The following is a 24335-nucleotide window of genomic DNA, read 5'->3' as shown; positions in this document are numbered from 1 at the left end:
CCTTTTCTGCTCCAAAGAAATGTAGTTTTGATATGAGGCAGAAAATAAACAAACCAACAGAAAATAGGCAATAAAATAAGAAAAATACATTTTAAAAGTTTTTCTTTACAACCGGTATGATAAGGTTGTATTTTCATAAAACATTTCTACCAATTTTGTGTGTATGTGTGTATATATATTAATTTATGAATATATAAACTGTTTACTCCATGGCATTGTAATTGATATGTCACTGATTAAAGATTGAGGAGACATTTTATAAACCATGTTCTCTTTATACACCATGTACTTCTTTTTAAAAATATTTTTTTAGTTATAGATGGACACAATACCTTTATTTTATTTATTTTTATGTGGTACTGAGGATTGAACCCAGTGCCTTTTGTGTGCAAGGCAAGTGCTCTACCACTGAGCCACAACCCCAGTCACCACCATGTACTTCTTTATGTAAAGTTTTTCCCCAAAGTCTTCCTGTAATTTCTCTAAATCTAGAATATGAAGCCTTTGAGGACTAACAGCTGAATTTACAATAATATCTAGTGAAACATTAAAAGAATCTGCAAATAATACCTTTTAGTAGAATGACCAATCTGTTGTCTGAATTCAGACCAACTAATGAAAGAGAGAAGATTAAATCATTTATTATCACCTAAAAGAATCGAGGCCCTAAAAGATAATAAAATGAAAAGACACATATTCTAGCAAATTCAGAGTTCTTGTGTAGATATATGAGAAGACATTCTTTATATTAAGATTCAGAAAAATGTGAAATCAAATTGGTGGCATAACCATTAGAGTAAGGGTTATAGATTTCTTTAAGTCAGTAGAAAAATTAGGTAACATACAGAGTTTGAACACTGTTATTCGGGTTGTCCTCTTCACAGTGAGGACACCATTCTTATCAGAGGGATCTTCAGCCTTTTGGTAAAGCTTAATTTTTATTATGTATTATTTCTATTAGGCCAGCTTTAACCTTCCTTTTTAGCAATGGATCTTCTGTTTGGGGATCGGGGTTGTGGTTTCTTTCGGGGGGTGGTGAAGTGGCTTTCTATAAAAGAAATAAACAACAGAACCTTTTTAAAAATAAAAACTTTTGAGAGCTTGAGTTGTAACTCAGGGGTAGAGCTCTTGATCAGCATGTGCAAGGTCTGGATTTGAGCCCTAGTACCACCGAATAATAATAATAATGATAAAGCTTTAAAATTACCCCTTCCTAAAAAACAAAACACTTCTCACTACTATCAGTACTCATATTTTTTAAAAAATGATCCCAGATATTGCTTTTTCATATAATTGGAAGTTTTGACTTGTTAGAGATCTTGGTATTTTAGTTTAACTTGTTCTTGGACCAGTTGAATTGGAGCAATCTTGGGCAAGTTATTTACTTAAAAGAAGTGCAGTTTCAAGAATACCAGTATGATTCCCAAGGAGTTAATTTTTTAGAGAGACTAAAACTTTTAGTTTTCATTATAGAAAGTTTTAAACTCTTATCAAAGTAGAAAAGAAATCTTAATGGGCCACTATCTATATTTCTCTTATTGATAATCCCCTTTTTGAAACCATCTGCTTTTTGTATTACAATACAATTTGTTTTGCTTTCTATATTATAATTATTATAATACTAAATGTTTTGATGCTGCTGGATTTATATTTATAGTCTGTAACAACTTATAGTTTATGAGCATTCAGGGTTCTGTTTTTTTTTTTTTAAATAATGGTCTGAAGCATTCATCTCCAATGACTAGTGATTATGCTAATCTTAGTTTAGAAAGTATGCATAGATGCAGAGCTTTATGCTCTATTTTGCTGATGCTTATATTTAATGACACAGCAACACTGATGCATTTATCACTTTCACTTGTCTCTTTGCCTGCTTGTTGTTATGCAGAACTGTCCTGCTAAGTAGCTAAGTAATTTGTTATGTAATCCAAAGTACGTTGATAAATATTCTGATTTTAAATTTTAATAATATAATTAATAAAACACCATTGTATTCAAGTAAGAACTCATGAGTATTCAACAGACATTAATTTATAAATAAGAACCTCAATTTAAGAGCACATGAGGTCGTGGTTATCTGGGGCACCACTAAGTGACAGTATCACTAGTCACAGGTTGAAGCAAATTGTCTGTGCAAGCTGAATAGGACTGCAGAGCACAGGCAGCATGAGACAATCGTTTTCCTCATAGGCAGACAGAGTGTATTATTCCTAAACAGGAGAGCTTGCTCTCACTTTTGAATAATGAGTTGACTGATAAACATATTGTAAAGAATAGGAGGATTTTTAAACTGTTTTTTTCTTCCCCATTCTTCAGGCAACTGTGCATGTCTTGTTTTTTTTTTTTTTTTTTTTTGTGTGTGTGTGTGTGTTGTCATCACTGTGGTCTGTGTTAGAACCTATATTCCATGGTAGTTGTAGGTAGAAAAATATCCTGTTATCACCTAACTACATAAAAATAGTAGAAAGCTTTTTTTTTTTTTTTTTTTTTTTTTTGGTTTTTGGTCATTTTTGGTAGATCTATTTCCTGGTTGTATCTAGTATTCTGTTACATGTATATTACTGAAATAGTTTAGAACGTTGACTATAGTCCAGCATACTCCGTTACATTATTCATGCATCCTTCCAGTACACTAAATATCTACTTTTTCTAGAGTCATCTGTATGAATTTATTTAAAATACACTTTTTTAAAACCTAAAAGCAAGATTTAATTGAAACAAACACAAAAGTAATTTATCTTTAAAATTGTTCTGTAGCCACATAGGTAAGACATCAGGCTTGCGCTAAACATGAAATAAAGTTTTGAGGTTACTTTTTCTGCTCTCAGAGACTGTGACTTAACTGGTGAGTTAAGATTCATAAAACTATATCTTGCTACATAAAATAATTAATGTCATATACGCAGCATGATCTTACAATTTATTGTCTACATTGAGGTACTTTGGGGAATAAAAGGAGACATTGTTCATAATAATAGTGACATAATAAGAATAAATTAGAATTGTCCCAGGCAAGCATGTTGAACAGAGATTGAATATGCCAGTGATTAGATGGAAATTCTCAGTAAGGAATAAGTAGTGTAGGCTTGATTGAGACTTAAGTTTGAATGGTGGCTTTAGAACTAACCATGAGCAATCAGGAAGATATTCTGGTGATTCTTGTTAGGAGGAATTTTTAATAAATATATTGATTTGGTGGGGAAATAATAGTAGTTGGACTGGAGAGTTTGAATTATGAACTGACTAATCTTAAGAGTTACTTTACCTCATTGCCCTGGTTTCCCATCACCTATAGAGATAATAACTCCTGTCTCATACTGTTGGTTGTATGATGCTTAACTGTGTACTTTATATAAAATACTGTGCATAGGCAATCAATAAATGTTAGCTGTCTAGAATATACTGACAAAATATTAGGACTGCATTTTTTTAGAGTGTTTGAGAATGTACAAGGTGGATTAGGCTGAGAAATTGACAACATGCAGAATCTGAAAGCTAAAGACTGGGTAAAGGACATGTGAGAAAGAAGGATGAAAGTAAATGATGCCTCTAATCTTTTAAGCCTGTGTGACTGGGAAGACAGGAGAATTCAGCGGAAAGATACCTGTTGTTTATGAAAAGTGAGTTCAATTTTAAATATATCAATTTTGAGGGGACACCAGGATACCTATTTAGAAATGATCACCTGGCAATTGGAGAAATTAAAATGGTACTCCATGGAGAATTAAGTTGGGATTATAGTCATATTGCTAAACAATGGGAGCATGTTCTGAGAAGTGTGATATTAGGCAACTTTGTCACACATGAACACTATAGAATGTTCTTAAAAATCTGTCACACACCTAGCTCTATATGATGTGTGTATGTGTGTGTATGTGTTACAGCTTTAGGATGTATACATACTGTATGGTAAAGTCCATTGCTCCTAAGACCATGATAAACAAAGCAGTATGAGATAAGTCAAGCACAGAAGAAAATGATGCAGTTCAGAGATGGTGAGCACAGGGTGTAGGAGGGCGCTGTTGGGGTAACACAGCGCAGTGTTTATAATCAACATTTTTAAAAGTAGGAACACACTCTAAAATAATGATCAAAGGAATAGTATAGTAAATACATAAACTATAAACCAGTAGCATAGTCATTTAAGATCATTATTGAGTTATGTAGTGTACATAATTGTGCAATGCTTATGCGTGACTTGTAGTGCAATAGGTTTGTTTATACAAGTGTCACCACAAACAAGTGACTAATGCTTTTGCTGTGATCTAATTCTATGATGTGATGATGGCTCCAACATCACTAGGTCATAGGAATTTTTCAGCTCCATTATAATCTTATGGGGCCACCATGGTATATGGGCCCATTGTTACTACACAGTGCATGACTATTCTATGTAGGTGGCATTTGAAGCCTTGGGAGTAGGTAAGATCCCTCAGAGATAGGGGACAGGGCACAAGAGAGATTGGTGAGGGAATTTTGGAAAAGCACATGTTTAATTTATAAGAGGGAAAGCAAAGAGGATCCAAGAATTAAAGCAGGAACAGTCTTCCCAAAGTAGGTTTTACCAAATGGTATAGCTATGAGGTGATAACAGGGAAAGAAAATGGTTCTGTGGCTAAATACTGCAGTTGTGTTAAAGACTAAACGAATGAATTCACTATTCTCTGAGTTTTTAGTTTGTTAAACATACAGGAAAAATCTCCAGAAGTGAAATAAATGAAGTTACGTTTCACAGGTATATCTGATTGCTGAAGTCTTTTCTCCCTGGAATACCTTATAGGGATTAGTATTCCAGAAGTCACGTTTTGGAATTGTATAAACCCAATGAAGAAAAATTTTCAAAAAGGAAGGAGTTAGATGTGTAAAATGTTGTGGAGAGACAAAGGAAGATGAGAAACGAGAAGAAGCTTTTCTATGTTTGTAGTAGATGATCATAGTGACCTGTAAGACTGCAGTTCAGTAGTGGAATCACAGACAGTGATAAGGAACTAAAAAGGTAGTGGTTTACATCATTCTACTTCTATTAACTCAAGTATAAAGGCAACTGATAGGGATGACTTGTTCATTACTGAATATCTGTATGTACCATGTATATTATTTTATTATATATAATAAAGTTGATATTTTTCTAAATAATTTGCCTTTTTTGTAATGCATTCTACTGTCATATATAATGAATTAGAATAAATAATTTAAAAAATATTATTTTCATGAAAAAAATAATTTTCCTTTTTTTTAATGTTAATCCTATGATATTTACACTGGAAAGGACTTTAACAGTCATCTAGAACAATTCCTCTGAGGATCACTAGTTTTCCTTTTCATAGGGTAAAGGTACACATTAAAATTATCTTCTTTCCAGGTCAAAGTTACAGTTATCAACTCTAAACCTCCCCCCCCCCATGTTTTCTTTAAAATGTATGAAAAAGAAAGAAAAAAGTATATGAGAAAGATAAGCCTAATCAATTGTGTTTGTATTGTGTCCATCTTATGTGAATCTTGGTTTAATATTAAAGACCATCTTTGGTAGCCTGGTGAGATAGTGAATGCCTGTAATCCCAGCAGCTGGGGAAGCTGAGGCAGGAGGATCACAAGTTCAAAGCCAGCCTCAACAACTTAGCGAGGCCCTAAGCAACTCAGTGAGACCCTGTCTCTAAATAAAATACAAAAAGGGCTGGGAATGTGGCTCAGTGGATAAGTACCCCTGGGTTTAATCCCTGATACCAAAAAAAAAAAAAAAAAAAAAAGAAAGAAAGAAAAGAAAAAGAAAAACACCATCTTTGTGTATATTCTGCTCTTTTATAAAACAGAGATAGAAATATTGAATTCACAATTATGCTGCTGTAAAAGGTAAAAAGACACTTTAACATTCTCTAACAATAGGTCTAAGCAGATTATTTTAATTATAGCTATTTCAACATTTTCTAAAAAATATAATACCATAGAACTGATGGTTTACTTTCCATTACAACTAACTTTTTTTCTCACATCAGTATATAATACACAACAAATTTTAAAATCTCTCAACAAACTTGAATTTCAGTGACCTATTTGTGCCTGTCTCCTGAGATTGTGAATGCCTTATAGCCAACCCAGAGTACTGTGGAATTAGTGACTGTGTTTGAATCATTTTTGTTACAGCATCTAGCCTAGTGTCTTTACACACATTAATGTTTTCAGTCTTATGAAGAGTAAGCTGAAAGTAGAACAGTCTTTCTTGACCACCCTAGGCCTTCTTGCCCCTTGAAAATTTTGACATGTGAAAGATTCTGAGAGGTTTCTGCAGTTGAAGAAACTGGTTTGAATTTTTAAAAATTATTATTATTATTTTTGAGAAAAAGGAAAAGAAGTTTTATTACTTTGCTAGTAAAGGAGAAGCACAGGGGACTCCAGTCTCAAAGGCTGTGATTCTGCCCATCAGCATGGATGGGGCTTTTATAGAGGTTATTCAAAGGCTATATTCCACTGTTCTCTGGAGTTGTAATTCACTTGTTAATTTTGGAGAAGTTATTTCTGAGATCTTCTAGTATTATCCCCAAAGTCCGGATTATTTCATTCCCATGGTGGGTGTGTACTCAAGAACAGATAAATCTGCATAAAATGGGGAAGAAAGGTGATTCTGTTTCCTCTGAGATTAGGGAGGAAGAGAGATTAAGGAGAGCATGGAGAGAGGAAGAGAAACATTTCCCTTTAAAAAATAAGTTGCAGTGGCAAAACAGCAAGAGCTATCTATATTCATAGCATAAAGTGGACCACTGTTACATTTCCTCACTGTCAATTTTTATTTCTACATTCCATTTTTATGGAAAAATGGGCAACAATATCTCCAAACTGCTTCCTGTTAAAATACAGTGAAGTTGGGGGAAGTAATAAATCCTTCTTCTCTGTCAGTGGGGCATGGACAATTAAAGCATTCAGCATCAGAGCAGTCCTGAGGTCCACAGTGGCAGATGTCAAGTGACTAGCCAGGCATACATAGGGCAGGGATCATGCTAAGACAACAATATACAAGATAGCAAAGCATTACATTTTTATGAACAATTAGCACAAAAGCAATTCATATTTCAGCCAGTCTCTGAAAACCATGAAGACATAAGTAACTCATATCTTATGAGTGAAAAACAGATCAAATTTATCAATGTAGGAGTAAGAAGATTTATAGGTCTATGAGATCAGACTCAAATTAACTCAGGACAAACTTGCAACTCTAACATACTTTGTGATCATTATTATTAGGCACTCCCACATAAGGCCCCTTCCTTTATAGCTTCCAGCTTTACTTAACTTTTGGTATGGCTGACACAGTGTACATCTTGAGTTACATTTTAAAAAGATTGTTTTTCCTTTTAAATGTTCATGTAGGACTGTGCTCAGGCTATACTCTCTTGCCAGATGTTTAGGATCAAGTTGGTCAAAATTGAGCTTGTTCCTATCTACTCTGAAGAGTCAGCTGAGATTCCTCAGAGATCACTCTTAGGGATGTATGCAAAGCCTCTTGGCTCCTTTAGCTTTCCTCTACCAATAGTGCCATCTTCCAGGATGGGTCAGGGTCCTGCTGACCATATGAGGCTTCTCTTGGAAGAATCAGGGACATTTCTGGCTCCAGTGACCCTCCTCTTTGCAGGATGTGCACTGATTGGCTTCCTGTTCTCTAGGGTCCTCTCTCTCTCCCTGATCAGCAGATCTGGTGACTCACTGGAGTTGCAGGGACCAGAGAGGTGTCCTGTTGTTCTCTGGGTCCTGGCTGACCTTAAAGGGCAAGGGCCAAAATGTTGGCTACTTTTTCCTTGGTCTTTTTACTTCCTTGACTTTGGTCTCCCAAGTTTTAAACACCCAGCAAGCCAGTTTCACCAGTCTTATAGAGGGAGTAACAAGTTATAACTTGAATATCTATTACATTACAGTTACCCTTTTCCTTTAATTGGGGTCAGTATTAGTACTGGTAGTCAGCTGTATATATACTGTAGGAGATGGCTTATTATCTCAAATTAACCCAGTTTTGTTTGTTTGTTTGTCTGGTTTTTTTTTAGAAGTACCTATACAAAACACTAACATGCGTAGTTAAAAGGTTTACAAGGAAAATACAAAATGAAATACACAGAGCAAAAACATTCAGTTATTTTAATTCTTATATTGTAAAATGCATATAAAATTTGCTATTAACCATTTAATAATTATAGTTCATTGGTATTAAATATATTCATAATGTTTTGCAGCCATCACCACCACCCATCTCCAGAACTCCTTTCATCTTGCAAAACTGAAACTTTATACCCATTAAGCAATCACTTCCCATTATCCCCTCCCCCTAGCCTCTGGCACCATGTTACTTGAAATTTTAAATACATTTCCAAACTTATTTCACAGTAAATAAAAACCCTTTTTCTCATAGTAACTATTTCTCAGGAGTTTCCTGGCTCAGAAGGACACAGGATTAGTTTTCAGTTTGTATGTAGCAGATTAAGGAGTTTTTTTGTCTGAAAAGTTATTTGAATCCTAAGAGAAAATCAAATCCTTCTAGAGTAGCTATTTGGAAAAGACTGGAATCAGATATTTAGAAGGATCTCAAGGGAGTGTTGAGAGGGTATTGTTGAGGATATGCTAGAAAAAACTCTAACCTAAGAGAAAACTAGGATTTTCTAATTGTTCTTTGCCACTAACTGGCCTCTTGGGCTCTCTTCCCTGGTCCATTCTCTAGCTGTGAACTAGATGAATTCTGGGCTCCTTTCAGCTTTAAAAGTTTATTGTGTTGAAGGATTGAGGAGTTTGTGAAGGCATAGCATTGAAAGTAGTATTGAGAAATTGATAATAGTATAAAATAAGTAAAAGGAAGAGAATCTGGGAATGGACACAAAGGAGCAAACACTTAGCTCAAGAGGAATATTGTGGAAGGTTAAATAATGGTACAAAGCCAAGACAGATTTAAGTACAGACATTTGAGAAACTCATCCTGTGTCATATCTGGATTTACTGGTGTAATTAAGTGATTAGAAAAAATAGAAAGTACTGAACTAAGTGTTGAAATATGACACAAGCAAGAACTATTCCAATTAAATAATATATGTGAGGAAAACTTCCTGGCACCTTATTGATAGTCAACATTAGCTTCCTTCCATATGATTTCAGGCTGCCTCGCCCCCAAAATCTACCATCCATCGTGTTTCCACTAATGGGAGATGGGCAGAGTAAAGACAATTGTCATCTCCCTGAAATACATAAAAATATATCATGAATATGGGAAAAATTTACTCTCCCCCCAGGGTCCCCTATATTGTTATTTCTTTTGCCAGCTCCTTTTCTTCTATCTTTAGTTTAATATCTTTAGCATTTAGATCTCAGGACAATTGTACTGCATCCAGTAGTTCTTACTTTAGTGAGCCAGGAGACCTGAAAATCCCTCAGAACAAAGATTTCCCTAGACATAAAACCAGTGCCCTGCAGTGGGTGCTTTGGCTTCATTCAGATTTGTTACTTAGTTGACAGTGTATATAGGAAATTAGACTATCATTAGCATGTTGAAATCCAGTTAAAGCAACTAGTTTGTATCCTATCTGCAGGTCCTAAAAGGATATAGTCAGGTTTTAAAGTGATACAAAACTGTAGCTTGATTTCAGAGCCACATATTTTATAGGAAATTTTATAGGATTTGGAACTTGAAAAAAAATTAATAATATTAGGAATAATTTACGAGAATTGCCATGAATTGTCCGTCTTTCCATGGAAGTTTAATTTTATCTGCTTCCCAAACTTATTCTAAATTAAATGTATATTATAAAGGACTAAGAAAGTACATTATAAAGTACTATATAAAATGTTATATAGTAGTATTATGTAATTTAGTAAACTCTTACTCTGATGGTAGATAATTTGTGATAATAGCTAATTAGGTACTTATTGTGTACCAGATACTAAATGCTTCATAAATTTTGAACTGCATACTTTGATTCTAAAATGTACTTACAAAAACCCCAAGTTTTCTTTGTTTTTTCTCTGATGAGAAGTAAAAAATCAATCTGCATAGAAAGCATGTAGGCTAATTCACTATTATTCATTCATCTTTATAACCCATCAAACTTCTTCATGTTGTGTTCAAAGTGTTTTTAAAATAAGTAGTCAAATGACTCATAATTTCAAAAATATTAAATATTGCTTTGGAATATAGCTCCAGAAATTCACATCCCTAGTAAATGAGGAGATAGAAAAATTTACTTAGGAACTTAAGTTAGAGACCTCTCTGCTTTTCTTAGAACAGGTAAAAGTTTCTATATTTTCAAATAAGGTATTCCATTGAATTTCCCACCTACAACAGTTTTTAGTATGTAATATGTTAGAATGTACAACATGTTAAGTGCTAAAGGAATGTAGAAAAAGATCCTATAGCTTTTTGGTGGATTTAGCAGATCTCAGTGTACCTTAGTTTGTAATTCCATGCCTTTGTCCACTGAGTATGAGTGAATTCCTAGATAGGAATTCAGATGTATTTTCTTATGGGTTAAAATCTGTTTTCACAGCTGTCTTATATTAAAATTTCTTCAAAAATATAGATTTGCTTGCAACAACCCCATTTGGTGGTAGGGTGGATACCAATATTTTCTTGACTTCTCCACTTCTCCTTTAAATTATTTTCCAACTCTTTTTCTCAAAAAATTAAATTCATTATTTCATCTAGGATGATTAAATTGAGGATTGATTTATGCCATCCTTTTCAAGCATATGTAAATCATTGAGGGTGTTCAGCGGACTAAGACACTGAGTAGTAAAGTATATTGAGATTTGGAAGTGTGGCTTGGGATGGGGAATGCAGAGCACAGAGTATTCCAGGCAGAAGGAACAAGTTAGGTAAAGACCTTAAGGCAGGAAGAATTGGTAGTTTTAAGAACCAAATGTAGGTATCTATGTTTTTGGAGCATAAGGAAGGCAAGAGTGTTCTAGAGGATGCTGGAGGATAAATAGGACTGTGGGGGTCCTGGTAAGAATTTGCTGAGTGTCATTAGCAGAGTGGTCAGGTAGGTAGATACTAAAACCCCGGCCTTTCCCACAGCTCTCAAATAGAGGTAGTAATGCCTGTTTGAGAGATGGCTGGGTGGCCTTAGTAAATGCTGTACCTGAAATATAATAAGTAAGCCACTCAGTAAATGCAAGCTGTTGGTTTTACTTTTTAAATTCACTCTTCTACATCTTACTCTGGACATCTCAGCCCCTCAGATACTTCCTTTTTTGTTATTTTTGAATTTCATTCGGCAGACATTTATTGAGCATTGTAAATAATTTTATATCCTCGCTATCCCTCTTTTTCATAGTTCTTTCTTTGTCTGAATTACCTTCAAGGTTATAAAATCCTCAAGCTTTTGTGCCAAATCTTTATAATCCAGACATCAAGCAGAGTGTGTGTCAGAAAATGCTTGAGTAAATGAATGAATAAAAGAAAGATTATGAAATATATCAGCACTACATTAAGACTACAGTTACTTGAATAATTTCTATTTAAAATCAACCTTATTTAGAAAAATAGTTTCTCCATCATTTTTTTCAGTAGAGTTAATAAAAATTTGAAATACACCATTTACAAATCTATAACTGTAGAATAAAGAAAATGTTCATCTATTTTCAAATTTGTTTATTTTTTAGAAAAAATATAGCTATTTTAATACAATATATTTTTTTAAATGTTCAAGTGGAAATAAAAATAACTACAGACAGATACATACTAAATACCATGTAAGTTTTTAGGAAGCTAAGGGCTTTTAAAAAATTTTATTTTGAAATAATTATAAATTTCTTTCCAGTTGGAAGGCATAATACAAAGAAATCCCATATATTCTTCACCCAGTTTTCCCTAATGGTAGTGTCTTCCATGACCACAATTATCACAACACGAATCTGATATTGATAAAATCCGAAGACTTTACCCAGATTTGCCCAGTTTTACAAAGCCCATGTGTGTATGTGTGTTTAGTTCTGTGCAGTTTCATCACATGTAGTTTTTGTGAGCATTACCACATCAAGGTTCAGAACAGTGCCATCACAAGGATCCCTCATGCCAGGCTTTTATGGACACAGCATTTCCTCCTCCCTTCCCTCTCCTAACACATGGCCACCCCTGATCTGTTCTCCATCACTGTAATTTTGTTATTTCAAGAATCTTATCATTTAAGTGGAATCATACTGTGTATAACCTTTTGGGATTGGCTTTTTTTTCACTCAGCCTGATTCCCCTGGGATAAGTTAAGGGCTTTTAAAAAGTGCTTTGCAAATAGGGTCTAACACCTTTCCCATTTGCCATTTAGCGGAAAGGCAGATATGAGGTCAAATGTTCTTCTGCTGATAGTTTTCTAAAAATTCAACCATAAAGTAGAGAACCCCGGTAATCACTCTCTCTCAGATTACCAGAGGAGAAGTGGGGAGATATATATATATATTTTTTTTTTATCAACATGTTAGTTTCTTGGTAGAAAACAGTCATATTTCTTTTTAAAGGACGTTGTCCATCTTGATTTGTTTTTGTTTTTGTGGTGCTGGGGATTGAACACAGGGCCTTGTGCATGCGAGGCAAGCACTCTACCAACTGAGCTATATCCCCAGCCCAGGACATTGTCCATCTCTATAATTGTCTTTTATTTTCAAAACTGTTCCAGTCAGTTCTGTTTTCCATTTTCCCTCTTTCTCTCCCCTCATTTTTCTATACTGACCAATTAAAAAAAATTATTGTATGAATTAAATTCTAGATTAAATTCCAAATTGATTTAATCTAGCAAGTAGAAATGACAGTTTGAAAACTTTTTAAAACTTGAATTACATGCACTGAAGAGTTCTTGTTGTTCTATTGGCCTTACAGGAAATGATCATGGCAGTTTTTCCTTACTAATAGTCTTTGTTTTGCCTCAAAAGTAATTATAAAATGTATAATTCATTTAGATGGTCTAAATGCCATCCCCTGGGAATTCATTACATAATGGGAACTCCATCTCTTACCAAGTCATTCAGAGTCTTGATAACAGTTTTCTTTTTAGACAAGTATGTACACAAAAGTATATCACATTTTAAACTGTAAATAAAAGTCTTATTTTAAAATTATCCTTATTGTATGAGGATCCCACTAGCCCACAAGCAGAGATTTTTATTAAAAGTATTTTATAGATTGACTTAACTTGGCTTCAAAGAAGTAAAAATGTCTTTCATTAGTAAATATTTAGATAAGTGCATAGTATTTTAAAGCTTACTGGCTCACATAGAAGTTGCCATGCATTAACTGAGAGGAAGTATGATTAACATTATTTATTTTGAATAAGTCTGAGAAGATTCTGTTAATATTGGAAAAATAACTGCTGATCATCCTGGGTATGTAGGTGTTTATCTGGGTGATTGCTTTCAAAATTTCCTCTAAAAAAAAAAAAATTAGGAAATTTAGGGTTTTCCTCCATTAATGTTACAGCCTAAAATATACAGCCTAGGAGCAAGTTTATTTCATACACAGAAGCACAGAACCAAGTGGAGACCAGTCTCTTCATCTTCTATATCAATAACCCAGTCTTTATCATTATTTGAAAACCAGGCCCAACATATAGGTTAATATGTAGTCCAGAATTAATTTTACTTCTCAAAGTGTCTTTTTTTTTTGTATTGGTTGTTCAGAACATTACAAAGCTCTTGACATATCATATTTCATACATTAGATTGAAGTGGGTTATGAACTCCCAATTTTACCCCAAATGCAGATTGCAGAATCACGTCAGTTACACATCCACAATTTTACATAATGCCCTATTAGTAATTGTTGTATTCTGCTACCTTTCCTATCCCCTACTATCCCCCCTCCCCTTCCCTCACATCTTCTCTCTCTACCCCATCTACTGTAATTCATTTCTCTCCTTGTTAATTTTCTCATTCCCCTCACAACCTCTTATATGTAATTTTGTATAGCAATGAGGGTCTCCCTTCATTTCCATGCAATTTCCCTTTTCTCTCTCTCTCCCTCCCATCTCATGTCTCTTTTTAATGTTAATCTTTTCTTCCTGCTCTTCCTCCCTACTCTGTTCATAGTTGCTCTCATTATATCAAAGAAGGCATTTGGTATTTGTTTTTTAGGGATTGGCTAGCTTCACTAAGCATAATCTGCTCTAGTGCCATCCATTTCCCTGCAAATTCCATGATTTTGTCATTTTTTAGTGCTGCGAAATATTCCATGGTGTATAAATGCCACATTTTTTTTATCCATTCATCTATTGAAGGGCATCTGGGTTGGTTCCACAGTCTAGCTATTGTGAATTGTGCTGCTATGAACATCGATGTGGCAGTATCCCTGTAGCATGCTCTTTTAAGGTCTTCAGAGAATAGTCCGAGAAGGGCAATAGCAGGGTCAAATGGTGGTTCCATTCCCAGCTTTCCCAGGAATCTCCATACTGCTTTCCAAATTGGCCGCACCAATTTGCAGTCCCACCAGCAATGTACAAGTGTACCCTTTTCTCCACATCCTCGCCAGCACTTGTTGTTGTTTGACTTCATAGTGGCTGCCAATCTTACTGGAGTGAGATGGTATCTTTCGGTGGTTTTGATTTGCATTTCTCTGACTGCTAGAGATGGTGAGCATTTTTTCATGTACTTGTTGATTGATTGTATGTCCTCCTCTGAGAAGTGTCTGTTCAGGTCCTTGGCCCATTTGTTGATTGGGTTATTTGTTATCTTATTGTCTAATTTTTTGAGTTCTTTGTATACTCTGGATATTAGGGCTCTATCTGAAGTGTGAGGAGTAAAAATTTGTTCCCAGGATGTAGGCTCCCTATTTACCTCTCTTATTGTTTCTCTTGCTGAGAAAAAACTTTTTAGTTTAAGTAAGTCCCATTTGTTGATTCTTGTTATTAACTCTTATGCTATGGGTGACCTATTAAGGAATTTGGAGCCCGACCCCACAATATGTAGATCATAGCCAACTTTTTCTTCTATCAGACGCAGAGTCTCTGATTTGATATCAAGCTCCTTGATCCATTTTGAGTTAACTTTTGTGCATGGCGAGAGAAAGGGATTCAGTTTCATTTTGTTGCATATGGATTTCCAGTTTTCCCAACACCATTTGTTGAAGATGCTATCCTTCCTCCATTGCATGCTTTTAGCCCCTTTATCAAATATAAGATAGTTGTAGTTTTGTGGATTGGTTACTGTGTCCTCTATTCTGTACCATTGGTCCACCCGCCTGTTTTGGTACCAGTACCATGCTGTTTTTGTCACTATTGCTCTGTAATATAGTTTGAAATCTGGTATCGCTATACCGCCTAATTCACACTTCCTGCTTAGAATTGCTTTTGCTATTCTGGGTCTTTTATTTTTCCATATGAATTTCATGATTGCTTTATCTATTTCTACAAGAAATGCCGTTGGGATTTTGATTGGTATTGCATTAAACCTATAGAGAACTTTTGGTAATATCGCCATTTTGATAATATTAGTTCTGCCTATCCATGAACAGGGTATATTTTTCCATCTTCTAAGACCTTCTTCTACTTCTCTCTTTAGGGTTCTGTAGTTTTCATTGTATAACTCTTTCACCTCTTTTGTTAGGTTGATTCCCAAGTATTTTATTTTTTTTGAGGATATTGTGAATGGAGTGTTTTTCCTCATTTCCGTTTCAGAAGTTTTGTCGCTGATATACAGAAATGCCTTTGATTTATGCGTGTTGATTTTATATCCTGCCACTTTGCTGAATTCATTTATTAGTTCTAGTAGTTTCTTTGTAGACCCTTTTGGGTCTTCTAGGTATAGAATCATGTCGTCTGCAAATAGTGATAATTTAAGTTCTTCTTTTCCTATTTTTATGCCTTTAATTTCTTTTGTCTGTCTAATTGCTCTGGCTAGTATTTCAAGGACTAAATTAAATAGAAGTGGTGAGAGAGGGCATCCCTGTCTTGTTCCAGATTTTAGAGGGAATGCCTTCAACTTTTGTCCATTCAGAATGATGCTAGCCTGAGGCTTAGCATAGATAGCTTTTACAATGTCAAGGTAAGTTCCTGTTATCCCTAGTTTTTCTAATGTTTTGAACATAAAGTGATGCTGTACTTTGTCGAATGCTTTCTCTGCGTCTATTGAGATGATCATATGGTTCTTATCTTTAAGTCTATTGATGTGGTGAATAACATTTATTGATTTCCGTATATTGAACCATCCTTGCATCCCAGGGATGAATCCTACTTGATCATGGTGCACAATTTTTTGATGTGTTTTTGTATTCGATTCGCCAGAATTTTATTGAGGATTTTTGCATCTAGGTTCATTAGAGATATTGGTCTGTAGTTTTCTTTCTTTGAGGTGTCTTTGTCTGGTTTCGAAATCAGGGTGATGTTGGCCTCATAGAATGAATTTGGAAGAGCTCCCTCTTTTTCTATTTCCTGAAATAACTTGAAAAGTATTGGTATTATTTCTTCTTTAATTGTTTTGTAAAACTCCGCTGTATACCTATCTGGTCCTGGGCTTTTCTTGGTTGGTAGTCTTTTGATTGCTTCTTCAATTTCATCCATTGATATTGGTCTGTTCAAATTGTGTGTATCCTCCTGACTCAGTCTGGGCAAATCATATGACTTAAAAAATTTATCAATGTCTTCACTATCTTCTATTTTATTGGAATATAGGTTTTCAAAATAATTTCTAATTGTCTTCTGTATTTCTGTAGCATCTGTTGTGATATTGCCTTTTTCATCCCGTATGTTATTAATTTGAGTTCTCTCTCTTCTTCTCTTCGTTAGCATGGCTAAAGGTCTGTCGATCTTATTTATTTTTTCGAAGAACCAACTTTTAGTTTTGTTAATTTTTTCAGTAGTTTCTTTTGTTTCAATTTCATTGATTTCCGCTCTGATTTTAATTATTTCTTGCCTTCTGCTACATTTGCTGTTGTTTTGCTCTTCCTTTTCTAGGGCTTTGAGATGAACTGTGAGCTCATTTATTTGTTGTTTTTTTCTTTTTTCTAGGAATGACCACCAGGCGATGAATTTTCCTCTTAAAACTGCTTTCATTGTGTCCCATAGATTCCGATATGTTGTGTCTGTATTTTCATTTATCTCTAAGAATTTTTTTATTTTCTCCTTTATGTCTTCTGTAACCCATTGATCATTCAGTAACATATTGTTCATTTTCCATGTGATGTAGGATTTTTCCTTCCTTCTTTTATAATTGATTTCCAGTTTCATTCCATTATGATCAGATAAAATGCATGGTATTATCTCCACCCCTTTATATTTACTGAGGGTTGCCCTATGGCATAATATATGGTCTATTTTTGAGAAGGACCCATGTGCTGCTGAGAAAAAAGTATATCCATTTGATGATGGTTGATATATTCTATATATGTCAGTTAAGTCTAGGTTATTGATTGTGGTATTGAGTTCTATAGTTTCTTTATTCAACTTTTGTTTGGAGGATCTGTCCAATGGTGAGAGAGGTGTGTTGAAATCACCCATAATTATTGTGTTGTGGTCTATTTGATTCTTGAACTTGAGGAGAATTTGTTTTATGAATGTCGCAGCACCATTATTTGGTGCATAAATATTGATAATTGTTATGTCTTGTTGGTGAATGGTTCCTTTTAACAGTATATAATGTCCTTCCTTATCCCTTTTGATTAACTTAGTCTTGAAGTCGATTTTATTCGATATGAGGATGGCCACCCCTGCTTGCTTACAAGGACCGTGTGCGTGGTATATTTTTTCCCATCCTTTCACCTTCAGCCTGTGTATGTCTTTTCCAATCAGATGTGTCTCCTGGAGGCAGCATATTGTTGGATTTGTTTTTTAATCCATGATACTAGCCTATGTCGCTTTATTGGAGAGTTTAAGCCATTAACATTCAGCATTACTATTGATATATGGTTTGTACTTCCATCCATGTTTGATTATTTATCCTTTTTTAAAAAAATTTAGTTTGTTTCTCCATGATTATCTTTCCCCTTGCCCTCTGTCTTTACCGAGGCACTTCCCACTGATGGTTTAGGTTATTGTTTTTCATTTCTTCCTCGTGTAGTGTTTTGCTCAAAATGCTTTGCAATGCTGGTTTTCTGGCTGCAAATTCTTTTAACTTTTGTTTATCATGAAAGATTTTTATTTCGTTGTCATACCTGAAGCTTAATTTTGCTGGATACAGAATTCTTGGTTAGCATCCATTGTCTTTCAGTGTTTGAAATACGTTGTTCCAGGATCTTCTCGCTTTCAGCATCTGTGATGAAAAATCCGTTATTAACCTTATTGGTTTACCCCTGAATGTAATCTGCCTCCTTTCTCTTGTAGCTTTTAATATTTTCTCTTTGTTTTGTATATTGGATATCATCATAACAATGTGTCTTGGCGTTGGTCTACTGTGATTTTGTGTGCTCGGTGTCCTGTATGCATCTTCAATTTGTATATCTGTTTCCTTTCTTATTTCTGGAAAGTTTTCTGTAATTATTTCATTCAGTAGGTTACTCATTCCCTTGGTTTGAATCTCTGTACCTTCTTCTATCCCGATGACTCGTAAGTTTGGTTTTTTTATGTTATCCCATAACTCTTGGATGTTTTTCTCGTGATCTTTTACCAGCCTTTCTGAGTTGGCTAGACTCTTTTCAAAATGATATATTTTGTCTTCATTATCTGATGTTCTGGCTTCTACTTGCTCCACTCTGTTAGTGATACTCTCAATTGAGTTTTTAATTTGGTTTGTCGTTTCCTTCATTTCTAGAATTATTGTTTGATTATTTTTTATAATCTCTATCTCCTGATAAAGATGCTTAACTTCTTCTTTTATCTGTTTATGTAATTCATTCTCAATGTGTTCTTTCGCTGCTTGAATTTGCTGTCTTGTATCCTCTTTAAGGTTCCATTCCATCTGTCTAAGGTGTTCCTTGAGTTCTTTATATGACCATTTTTCTGATGACTCTAGGTCCTCCTGAATATTTAGGCTGTATTGCATTGTTTGTACTCCTTTTCTTCCTTGCTTTTTGAAGCTGCTCATGTTACTTCTTGTTCTGTTTGACTGCTGAGTTACTGTTTACTCCTATAAATTTATTTGATGCTTGGGAGGAAAGGTATTAGAAGGGAAGGGAAGAAGTCACTAAAGAGAATGAGAGTAAGCAGGTAGAATTCAAGGAAGGGGGAATAAGAAAATTGAAAAGAAATGAAAAGAAAAAAGAAGAAAAAAATAGGAAATAAAAAAAATTTTTTTTAAAAAATAATAATAAAAAAAATTAAAATTAGAAGAAAAAAAATTTTAAAAAATTGAAAAAAAATTTAAAAAACAACAAGAAAGAAAAATTAAAATGAAAGAAAAAACCCAAATCAAAAAAAAAGAGAAAAAAAAACCTAATAAATACAGTCTTAGAGTTTGATTAACTTCTCTTCCATTAGGTGGCGCTGTGCCCACCAGGCCAAGCTTCTCTTGTCAATACGCGGGAACCAATCACTGTGCAGCAGCTCCTCCCAGACTGGGCGGGTCTCCAATCCTGAGTGCCTAGGGCCTCCTCTTGTGTCTAGTCACTTCCCACTTTTCCTCTAGCCAGGCCCCTCTCAGGGGTGCAGCTCACCACAATACTGGCTACACGCCAGGTCTGCTGCTCCCGGGAGCCCTGTTTTCATGGATGACTGGGCACACTCTTCCTGTTTGCCATTCCCTCAGACCCTAAGTTTGTAGAGCTTGGGGCTGAGAATCCTCAGCGAATTTTACTTGCCCTCCGGTAGCCACGCCCCCGGTAGCTGGTGCAAGAGACCTCAGCTGTCAGCCCTGGTGGGAGCGGTAGCTGGGAGTTCCGCGTCGCTTGTCCCGCACCACGTCTGATTCCCTAGGTCTGGCTGTCGTGATCACGGGAGAGCTGGGAGGGGCCCTTAAGGTTTCCCCGATGTGTGGAGAGGGAAGGCTAGGGAATTACACACCTGTAGCCACTGGTTTCAATGAATTTATCTCCTCCGCCGCAGTCTGCCATGATGGTATCTCTTGCAAATGGCGACAGTTCGTTTCCCTTTGCCGGGCGACCAATGCAATGGGTGGGTCCTTACTGTCTCTCCCAAGCCCCGTTTCAAACCTGTGGCCACTACCTATGAAGGCTCGGTAGGCATTTACCTCCGTAGGATCAGAAGGGCTGACCAGTTGTTTCAGCCGGATGGATTAGTGCTGAGTCACAGCTGTTTGTCTGCGGGAAGCAGGCGAATGGGAGCTTGAATTCAGCCGATCCGGGCTCAGTGTGTGTTCTGAGAGGCCCAGACTGTTCGCCCCAGATCCACGTCAGCTGAGCATTGCCTAGTGATCCTGAGCAAACAGATTTAGGTTGTTTACGACTCCTTATGCCTGCACAGCTGAAGAGGTCAGAGACTTGATCTCTCTGCGCCCGCCGCCATGTTGAAATCCGAACACACTTTTCAAAGTGTCTTAATGAATGATAGTGTTAAGGAAAAACATTTTGTTTATTAAAAAAAAATATCCATGGGTTGCTAAGCAAATAACCTGTTTTTCCTTTCTAATAATTTGGTTTTAGTTTCTATCTTATCCAATGTTGCTTTCCTTCCTAAAGGTAGTCTCACATTTCTTATATCTTTCTTAAAGTATTTGGCTGCTTTGGCTGCCACAACAAACAGACTGGACAGCTTAAAAAATATTTGTTTCTCACAGTTCTAGAGTCTGGAAGTCCAAGATAAGGATGCCAGCATGGTTAGGTTCTGGTGTGGGCCCCTTTTCTCTGTCCTCACTGGAGCTGTGGGGCAGTGGGCAATGAGAAAGTGAGAGAGGGGCTTGCAGGCCAGTGAGTACACAGTGCTCTTCCTCTTCTCTTTCTCCTCTTCTGAGGCCATAGTGGTAGGAATCAGAGCCCCACCCTAGCACCTCTCTTAACCTCTATTTCCTCCTAAAGACAGTTGCTTGGGAGTTAGGTCTTCAACATAGGAGTGAGGCACTAGGAGTGACATTAATCCTGAATGTGATTAAGTAGTAAATCTGTGACCCTGGTGTCTTCATGGTACTGCAGTAGCTACCAATTTACTCATTGTAGGCTGAAGTATCTTACAGATTATCTGGTATTTTTAATAATAAAAATACATATTTTGGTAACTGAAGAGAACTAGGATAACCTGGGACTTGGCACAGCTTGAACAGGAACAGTGCCATTCTTTGTTCTTTATATATAACAGCACTAGGCTAGACTGCCTAGTTCCAGGGCTCAGCTCTCAACCAGACCCAACTTATAGTGAAGTTTTTCTGATGCTTTACAGAAGCCCAGAGCTGTAGAAAAGTACACTTATATTTCCATGACTTATGTGGAAATGAATAGATAGGGTGATTTTTTTAAATAGCATTGTTAATTATGGCAAAAATATTAAAAAGTGAACATTGTGAAAAAAAGATGTTTAGAATGCTATAAGCAAATATATATTGTCTTGGAAATGGGAGTCAAATGGACCTCAGACTATTGTCTCTGCCCTGTTTAAGTGATAAGATCCACGTGGTCTACACTTTTATTAGTTTCTCAATAGAAAAATGTGTATTCTGTAGGAGTAGTGATAACCTTGCAAAAGTCCAATTCTGAACATTGTCAAAGTAGTTAAATTTAAAAGCATAATTAAATTTGGTTTGCCTTGTCATTTTTCCTATACAAGTCATTTTTTGGTAAGTTTTCAAATTTTAAGACTTTTATTAAGAGTATACTTGTCTTCTTTCAGATAAATTTGCGCCTCATCTTGGTGAGTGGAAAAACAAAAGAGTTCCTGTTTTCTCCCAACGATTCTGCATCTGACATTGCAAAGCATGTGTATGACAATTGGCCAATGGGTAAGTGGCGTTTTTCTCTTGAGGATGAACACTGTTAACTGTTGATGCTGTCCCTTGTTTTACAAACATTTTGTCAACATTATATATGCATCGAATGAAAAAGAAGGAAAATAATTGAGGACTTGTATCCTTCCCTAGATTTGTGCCATTTAGTTTTCTCATTCCAAAATTGTAAAGGAGCTCAGTATGCAGAGTTCTCCTTTTTCCTTGGAATTGTTTTAGTGTAAATGAAAAATATTTTTTAAATAGAAAAACACAAAATAATTAATACACAGATTGCTATTTATAACAAAAACAAAATAAAAGGAAAAAAACTATCATTAACAGATTATAATACATTCTCTTTTAACTACTCCATACAAAGTCTATTTAAAATTAAGTTTGAAACAAAGTTGACTTCTCATTTATGCCAGTTCATGTGTTTCCTGAACAAGGTTAAAAAAGGGGAAAATTCGTTTATGCTTTGCATTTTCAAGCCAGTGTCTATAACGAGCAATTTTGGAGAGTGTGTGGTGTTCCTTCTTTCTCTGCTTCTTTCCCAACTAAGAAAGACTCTGTCTTGCCTCCCTTAAATGAATCTTTAGTTTATGCTCTTCCTTTGAACTTCGCCAAGTGTCGTCATGACCCTTTTATGGCATGTACCATAGGGATAAGTCTGTTTCAGCTGATTTCATTTAATTTTATTAGCAAAGCATTTTGAACTTTTAAAGGACAAGGCTTGTTTCAACAAAGATCACAGTGTATACAAAATGAATCAATTAGGTCAGTGTTTCTCAACTTTAAATAACATAAGGAACCTTTTTTAGAGAAAGAAAATTCTTACATATTCCCTAGTACTAACTTATTTTTATTATAATGGATGTTTTTAAAATATAGAAGCATAAAACCCAATTATAATTCCTTATTAAGCCATAAAAAAGCACAGAACTAAAATGCATCTACAAAGAAAATGCAAATATAACTCTAAAACCAATAATGGTCAAATTAAGAACATGAATGTGCCAGATGATGTATTTTTGCTAAAGCCAACTCATTGTTTGCACCATGAATACTGTTGAATTTGGCATGCCTGTGTTCCTGCATGGTGTATGATGACCCGTTTATCTGCAAGCTCACCACAAAACCTTTATTCATACTCTGTACCAAATTGTCATTCAGTCTTCTACAAAGAATGCATCATTTAAGTATTAAGTCACCCTCTCTTCTTTTTTCATTAATCACTTGACAATTAAAGAAGTACTGACTGCTTGGCACCAGTTCAACCATAAACCCAAAGCATATATGGTACTAAAATCCCAAGGGTGCACCTGTTATCAAGTGATTATTTGAATCATCTAGAGAACTCTTCCAGATTATCATTAAAATTTATACAATTTGAAAATTCTTAAAGAGGACTTTTAGGTCATATGGAGATATCTTTGTGGGTTTGTTTATAGGCCTGAGTTTAAGAAACTGATTTAAGCAAAGACTGTGGAACTACTAGAATTTTCTTCACATTGGTAACCCAGGGGCTAGTTCCTAAATCAGGAAGGAAGAGAAGCTAAAGGTTCAAGGAATTTGACAAAAGCTTGGGACTTTAAAAATGTTGTATTTTTTTACAGCCAGACAGGATAGATAACTATCAGTATGAAGAACATTTTTTAAGTACCTAAGAGTGATATTGTGTTAGGTATGATACAAAAAATTTATTTATCTTTTTTGTTTGTTTTTTGCGGGGGTGGGGTGGGATGGGGAAACAAAGATGGCCTTCTGATATAGATACTGTAGAAAAGGTAATGAGACAAAAAAGGTAATCCCACTCAAATTTATTTTATTTGGACAATATTATAAATTGAGGTAAAAGAAATACTGTGACTTTCATAAGTATTTGACTTAGGTAATAAAATTAGTTTTAATGCCTTAAAATATTGTAATTCAAGGGAAAACATCAAGTGCAGGTCTTTGCTATTAAATCATATCCTAAATGAACAAACTATCTACCAGTATTAAAGATTGATTGTATCAATTGAATGCTACTTACTTGCATGGGCTTCATACTGCTAGGCAGGTGCTCTACCACTGAGAAAAAATTATTTTATTTCATATAAAATACTTAAATTAAAATTTTAAGTATGTATATATTATGTAATATCTTTAAATTTAGTAAATACAAATATTTGATGCTCATAACCAAGGTATGATAAATATCAGATCAATAGAAATAATTTGTGTTCCATATACTTCTAGAAGGCATTAGTTTTCTTTAGTATACTCTATGCAGTTTTGTGGAAATATTGCTAATAAGTAAAAACAGACGTGTTAGGTTAGTAATATCTGAAATCTGAAATTCCAGTTTGTTTTTAGGTCTCTTTAAATGTTAGATCCTTGGAGAGGGAAGTGGAAATACCTTATTAAATGGATTAAGTACACGGAAGTAATGAGACTCTGTATAAGATAATGAACTATGTGGCTTTAAGTTTTTGCATTTTTAAAACAGTTTTTAAAAGATATTTAGAATACCAGGCTTCCTTCCTTCCCCTTGTGATTTAGACAGGTCCTGTCATTTGCCTTCTTATCTATGGAATACTTAAATC

At 35.1% G+C, this 24335-nt stretch overlaps 1 protein-coding gene across 1 annotated transcript in view; it reads left to right on the top strand.

Moving 5' to 3' along the window:
* UBL3 (ubiquitin like 3) overlaps positions 1–24335 on the top strand; it is a 69051-nt gene that overhangs the window by 35436 nt on the left and 9280 nt on the right. The window contains exon 2 of the mRNA XM_081298598.1: positions 21654–21762. Coding sequence (XP_081154724.1) covers positions 21654–21762 — 109 coding nt within the window. The remainder of the gene's footprint in view (positions 1–21653; positions 21763–24335) is intronic.

Source organism: Spermophilus citellus, assembly GCF_964194105.1.
Source record: "Spermophilus citellus genome assembly, chromosome: 1".
NCBI lineage: Eukaryota > Metazoa > Chordata > Mammalia > Rodentia > Sciuridae > Spermophilus > Spermophilus citellus.
This window is presented reverse-complemented; position numbering and strand designations above follow the sequence as displayed.